General features: G+C 41.8%; 1 protein-coding gene across 1 annotated transcript; it reads left to right on the top strand.

The window, feature by feature from the left end:
• The first annotated feature begins 5,097 nt into the window (after window positions 1-5,097).
• On the top strand, window positions 5,098-6,737 carry LOC147629647 (protein BYPASS1-LIKE-like). The gene has a single exon (XM_086811151.1). The coding sequence runs from the start codon at window positions 5,159-5,161 to the stop codon at window positions 6,341-6,343; it is 1,185 nt and encodes a 394-aa protein (XP_086667277.1). The 5' UTR covers window positions 5,098-5,158; the 3' UTR covers window positions 6,344-6,737.
• The last annotated feature ends 364 nt before the right edge of the window (window positions 6,738-7,101 follow it).

Here is a 7,101-nt window from a genome sequence, read left to right as displayed (position 1 = left end):
TGTGAGAAAAAAAATAATTCTGAAATTGATCTTTCTTCTCTTTCTCTCTCTCTCTCTCCCTCCTTCATACCCGGGCGGCAGCGCGACCTCTCTACTTCCAACCTCTGTCCATCCGGTCGGCGGCGGCGGCTAGCGTGCGAATTCAGGGGGGGAGGAATTTTCAGACGCCTATTTTCTAATTGCGCTTAGTGAGGCTTTTAAAAAAAATATTTATTGTATACAATTTCTTGTTTGCTTTTGTATTTGTTTTCTGAATATTCTTTCCTTCTAGACCTAGTTAGAAAACTTTAGCCCCTGAAAAGAATTTTAGATACTGTGACCTAACTAGAAAGATCGAGACAAGATTATCAAACGTTATCTTCAAGATCTAGTTGCCCAAATTCAAGTAAAAATGATTGCTAGACATTTCATAGAAGATTAAGACCAATTTGAAGATTCAAGAACCAAGCAAGTTTCTCCAGTCTTTGATTCAAGTTATCAATTGCTTCACCATCAAATTTAGTGATGATCAGAAAAGTAAAGAAATAGCTCTCAAGTGACTAGAAACCAAGCTTAAGTTGTATACCAATCACAATTACAAAGTTTATACCAATTCAAGTAAAGTTTTGTCTAAATTTTCAAGTGTTCTAGTTTAAGATCTATCCAAGTACAAGATTCTTTCTAGACCAAGAATTGCTCTAAGTAAAAGATATATTCAACCACAAGATTTAAACCCCTTAAGAACAAGATTTATTCAAGAATTGCAATTATGATTAACTAAAGACTAATCTCTCAATTTGTGTTCATTCAAGTATTTTTAAAGTAAGCCAAGATTCATTACTAGTATATCAAGTTCTTGCTATCAACTAGGACGCAAGATGTCTATCTTTTTTCAAGTTCTGATTTCAAGTTTAAGATTAAGCTTAAGATCAAGATCCCCTTTTGATTTCATTGTTTACAAGTAAGATTCACAAATTCAAGAATTATAAACCTATTCAAAGATTATAATTTTTTGAATTTAGTTAGACACTTACAAGATTAAGATTAAGATCAAAAACCAATCTCGAGAATTCATCACGATTAAGATTAAAAACAAATCTTGAGAATTTAGTTAGACAATTACAAGATTAAGATCAAGAACAATCCCCAGAATTCATCAAGTTATTGACAATAATGTAAGTGATTATTTTTCAATCTTAAGTTGATAAGAATTTCCATTTTGACCTAATTCATTTTTGGAATAAGACTTGTAGTCTAATTTTGAGGATAGAGAAAAGTTATGTCAGAATGAAAGTATCAGAGGGAATTAGCTACTTTGTCTCAAACTTATGTTCTTAAGGTAGTGTCGTGTGGAATTAATCTATGGTATGGGACATTAGATTGGTTTTACATGGCTACACCAGACGTATCTATGTCTTCTATCTTTCACCAGCGAGTGTTTGTATGTGGAAGGTACCTCTGTGGTATGGGACACTTAGATCCCTTTTACATGCGTTCACCTATTTGGTTTTATTTTCAGAAATTGTTTAATGTGATGATCTTATCCTCCACTTGTGCCATGAAGCCATCCACTCATTGATTGCGCAACTGAGGACAGTTGATTCCCAACAGGGGGGACTGTTATGATCCATGTTAATCAAATATCTTTTGATATTCAAAAACCATCCGCAAGAAGATGCAAAATGGATGCCGAGAAATTTTTCCGAGCTTATCCTGAGATCCTTCGTTCTTTTCAAACCCAGCAATCTTGCAATTGAGGACAATTGCAAACTCAAGCAAGAGGGATGTTATGAGAATATATGTTAAGTCCTCTTTAAGAATATTATTTTTCCCTCTTGAGTAATTTGGGGACGCCTAGGTTACTCTTGCGTCATGCCGGCTAGGTTAATATCGTGGGTGACACCACTATAAATATTAATACGTGCGGTATATGACGTATGCTTGGGACCGTCTATGATTATTTCAGTTAGGTTTGTATTGGCAGGGTGATCCCTGGAAGTACTTACGCCTGGTAGTCATGAGTTGTGGTTTGTGCCTGTTTAATATTTGTGGAATTAATTTAATTATTAATTGGGCTTATATTTTAAGGTCAAGAAGATTACGAGGATTGATAAATAATGTTGAGGAGAATTTTCTTATGTGCATCACATTTATTTTTACAAGCATAGCTTGTAACCTTAGTAGTTGATTTTTCCATTTTGATACATTGGAAAAAATACATTTATAGTGTTGAATTTATTAAAGCCCAAAGGCTTTACCCTAGCCCCAATTTTTAGGACACTCTATTTTTATTGTGGAAGAGTGTCGTGCTCTCTAAAAGCACACTTTGTATATTTTTGGGGGCTATGGCTTATTTTTGAAGATTGGGAAAAGCTAATAATAAAAATACTCTTGTGTGGGGGAAGGCCACGCACAAGGGGGGGGAAGATTGCACCCAGCATGGTGTTGATGGTGATGTTTTTCTTTCTCTTGCCTTATGTTTTGTCATATGCTTTAATGTTCAATTTAATTCAAGTAGTTGTTTTAATATTTGATGTATTTTTATGAGTTTTTGATTATTCCCTTCAAGAAGATTAAAGGGTCCCGTTTGAGAATGTGTATGCATGCATGCATAGATTTCTCTTTGTTCAAGTTTACTTCCTAAATGCTCAAGTTGAAAAAATGATCATCACATCATGACATTGTAAACTTATCCTCCAAGGATTGGGAAGACTTTTTGAGTCATTCCAAGCAATTAAGTACTCAAAAAAAAATCAAAACAATATTTTGCAAAAGATTTCTCCATTTGGAACCCTTCTAGGGGTGGACCATTTTTACATATGGACCAAGTAAAAACACACTTAAACATGTAGAAACGACCCCTAGAAGGCCTACATTGATAGGAGTGGTAGTTGACAATGAGGATCTAGAGATGTGGAGCCAAATAAAATGTAAATGGTAGGATGGATTAGGCATGAAGCACAATTATTCAGGTAAAGTGGGGGTGATTAAGAAAATCTAGGCAATGGGTCGTAACATTGACTAGGCTTGTCCCCACCATGTTCCCCCCCTCCAAAGATGTACCTGGATGGCTGTCGGTGATGAAGCTTTGTGTGGTGTGTGCAGATGGGACAGAGCCGTGTGAGAATTGCAAGTATTGTGCATGGGCGAGGGAAAAAGGTGTGCCCGTGGTCCTAATCACCTAGATATTCCTAATCACTTAGAGACTTTTGTTTTTAATACATGTGTTTAGTACCCCTAAAGAGGGTTTTTTACTAATGAGCCCAGGTTGCTAAATTTGTGAGCTTGCCTTTGAGTTTATCTTTGAGTGGTTGGATAAGCTTTGTCATTTGTAGCACTGCCTCTTGGTTGTGTGACAAAGTCGAGGGGTGGGGTGGAGCCTCGGGTACAAGGCTCCGTGGGTTGAAAGGGCTGGGAAAATTGAGCTTTTGAGTGTCCATGGGTTACATGTGGGCAAGTTCGTAGGATGTAGTTGAGGAGGAAGAGGGGAATTTGCTTGCCCGTTGGTCCGCTAAACCATCTTCATCTATTGGATAGGTACTAGTTTGGTTGGTGTGGTTTGGGAAAAATGGTGAGGGTTAAGCCATGGGAGCCAAATGACGGAGTTTCCATTGTGGAAGCCTTGGGCATCTAAGAGGAATGTGGGCACCCATCGCTACCAAGTGATGAAGGTCCGTGGTTGTCGAGGATTCGTTGGTTTTTGTCGCGACGAGGCTTTGAGCGAGGAGTAGGTTGTCGACACTGAGGATAGGCTTTTGATTGTGGCTTGGGGAGTCACATGTGTATGTTGCCTTCATGGAAGCCTTGAGCTTTGAGCACGTTGGTAGGCACCCAACATTGACCTAGCTTCATTGTGCTTGGGGTTGCCTAATCGGAAGCCATGAGTCCTTATGTTGGAGCTTCTTGGGAGTTGTTGTGGTGGATGGACACAGGTGGCGTTCTTGGGTAGCTAAAGGTGAGTGTTTCCTTCATACTAGCCTTGTGCTCGTAACAGGCAGTTAGGGACTAGACAACGTTGAAGCTTTGGCTTAGGATTGTTTTTTGTTGACATAGTTGGCTTCTTGTGCTTCGGTGAGACGGAAATGGCCATTTAGGGATCCATAGTTTTTTGTATCCATCATAGAATCCCTGAGCTATAAGAAGATTCTTGGGCACACACCATTTATTGGCATGATAAAGGTATGAGGTCGAGGTGCTTGCAGCGTGGGTGGTCGAGGATGTAGAGTTGAGGGGGAATGTCGACGACGAGGCTTGATTATCATTGTTGGATGGTTTCGACAATGCCCGTTCAACCAGCTTTGGTGAGGCATGGGGTGTGGTAAAAAGGGGATACTGCCCGGTGATGAGGATGGGGTGTGAGGGGAAAGGGCAGTTGATGGTGGTGAGGGTGTGTGGATGATTTCCTCGTGAGGATTGTGACATTTTTTGCCACGTTGATTTCCATGGTGGCCTTTCCTTCTCGCCAATTGATTTGGCACTGAGTGGCATCAATCCACTCTTTTCCAATGATAATCCACACTTAGAGTGCTCCTGCGTCTACTCCTAAAGAAAGTATAAAAATGAAATAACCAATAGTGCTCATTAAACTCATTTCATGTGAAATTTGAATGTAAGTGTTAGGATTGTGTAAGTGTGGGTTTTCCAAGAGCTTTCCATGCCTCCAAGAATATGAGATTGGGGCTTGCCACTATTGTTTAGTTGGGATTCCAATCCATATTCTTGGTGGGTTTAGTTTTGATGGAAGTTTAGGGGTAGTGGAAGAGAGATATATATCTATATTGGAAGTTTAGGGGTAGTGAAAGATATATATATATATATATATATATATATATTGAGAGTTTCTTGTAAAGATGAAGGCAGTGTTTTAGGCAAGGCTGCTTGGTGTCTCGACACGCTTGTGTACAAATGGTAGGCTGCCAAATCAGCAGCAACGACCGCGCTGTGAGAAAGAATTGTGCTGACTGCAAAATATGCAGCCGTGAGTCGTGAAGCCGCCGAGGCTTGGCAGCCGCAGCTTCAACGGTAGTAGCGTCAGTACCCATGTCACCTTGCACGGCGTCATCACTGACGCCGTCAAACTCCACTAAGCCTTCTTCGCTTTCCTATTTCTTATAGCTACATCCCCCCCCGGCTTTCGACTCCACTTCTACGCTGCTGCAGTCCGGCCCTCCACGCAGCCATGCCTGTCGCCCAGCATCCCTCTCACCACCACCACCACCCTTTCTTCTCGTCCATCGGCAGCATCCTGCACGTGAAACACCCCCTTCCTCCTCCTTCCTCCTCTTCTTCTCCATCCTACCATGGCTTTGAAGCTGCCCTCTCTCAGAGACTAACCTCCCTCATCCCCATGGAAGACATCCCCTTCATCACCTTGTCTTCTCTCAGCCAAGCCATGTTGGTTGTCCTCCTCACAGTAGAGGACCTGCGAACCCTAACCCCTCCTCCTGGCCAGCCGCACCTCACTCTCATGAATGACTTCCTAGAACGAAGCGTCAAACTCATCGATGTCTGCAACGCCATAGCCGAGCAGGTCTCGGAGGTCCAGGAGTGGAAAACCCTGCTCGAACTTGTCATTCAATCGCTTGGTGACAGCAAGGGTAGCTTCAACCCTGGCCATATCCGAAGAGCCAAGAAAGCCATGGGCAAGCTTCTTCATCTGACTGGGGAAGCAGAAGGGCAAGCGGAAACGGCAGGGCATGTGCATCCACATCTGCATCGGGCTAGCCATCGCTTTGCAGGCGAAACCCTAACCTTAAACCAGCATGAAACCGTAGGCCTGAATGGGCCAAAGCGTTGGCGTTCATGGCATGGACATACAGGCCGTCTTTCTCAACCTGCAAGGCAGTTGCAAGGCGTAGCTGCTGCTTTGGTTGCTCCCAAGTTGTCGGGTGGAGATCTGGATGAAAGCTTTAGTGCTGCCATACATGCCCTTAACATCATGTCTGTTTTCTTCCTCAGCACAACCATGGCTGCACTCCCAAACCCAGGTAAGAGTTCCATCATCACTTTCAATCACCCTGGCTCCTTTCTGTGGGTTTCATCTTTTCTAAGTATACAAGACAAAGTGCAAGATGAGATAAGGAGGAAAGGGAAAAGAACTAAGATTGGGAATCTTTGGGAGCTTGGCCAAATTTTCTCCATTATCAAGAGGCTGGCTGAAATAACAGAGGTTGCACATGAATTCCCCTTGCCTGAAGACGTGAGGGAAGAAATCAGGAACCTAGTGAAGCAGCTCCGGCAGTATGTGGAAGAGCTTGACAGGGATTTACAATGTCTCCATGACCAAATAACAGAGCTCCATAACCGACTGCGGAGTTCACGGATCAGTCTGCTGGATCTCTCCAGCTATGGGAGTGTTTCTTAAGTGCTGTATCTGCGTGCAGCTGGGATGTGAAGAAGATGGTTGGTTGGTCACTTGAGCTGTGATAAACTACTTGGGAGAGGGCAAATCCAGTGGCATAGGTGGAGCTTATCTCTTCATCAGTAATGCCCATTGATGGGGCGTTTTCTTTGAGATGTCAGGCATTTCAATTCAAGGGAATGCCCTTCTCATTGTGCCACAGCTAAACGTAGTTGAGAAAAAGGGCATGCTCGTGTGATATGTGTGTTCAGTTGCTTGGTTGTTGAGAGAACAGGTCGATGTGTTTATGCTCGAGAGCATTACATTAGTGTTCTTGTGAAATTGTCCTGGTTGTGTACTAAGTGATTTTGCCTTGTTGTGAATATGCTAATGACAGTTGAGATCTTAATTATTGCTCCTTTTGGGACACAAGTACAAAAATCTAAAGCAGTGCTGAATCGCTTTGTGATGTTGAATGTGTGTTGGTCTTTGTGTGTCCTCTTTGCATAACATGAGAACTTAAAAGGATATGCTTTGCTTTTGTTTGAGCAGACTCCTTCCTAATAGGAAGACCACCTTCAAGCTCAACCGGTTTTTATTGATAAAAGGCATCGTTAATCGCCTTAAGCCTCAACCGATTTGTATTGAAAAAATGAGTTTGCTAATCGAGTTTATAACTAAAATTTTGAATCTTTAAAAAACAAGGCTAGGCAAAATTACAATCAGTTTCTCTCGATTTGAGCTCTGAAAATTACAGTAAAGGGCGTTTCCGAACGCATTGA

Source organism: Cibotium barometz, chromosome 17, assembly GCF_041138505.1.
Source record: "Cibotium barometz isolate CiBa-2024 chromosome 17, ASM4113850v1, whole genome shotgun sequence".
Lineage (NCBI taxonomy): Eukaryota > Viridiplantae > Streptophyta > Polypodiopsida > Cyatheales > Cibotiaceae > Cibotium > Cibotium barometz.
The sequence above is the reverse complement of the archived record's forward strand: the minus strand, read 5'-3'. Positions and strand labels throughout refer to the sequence as shown.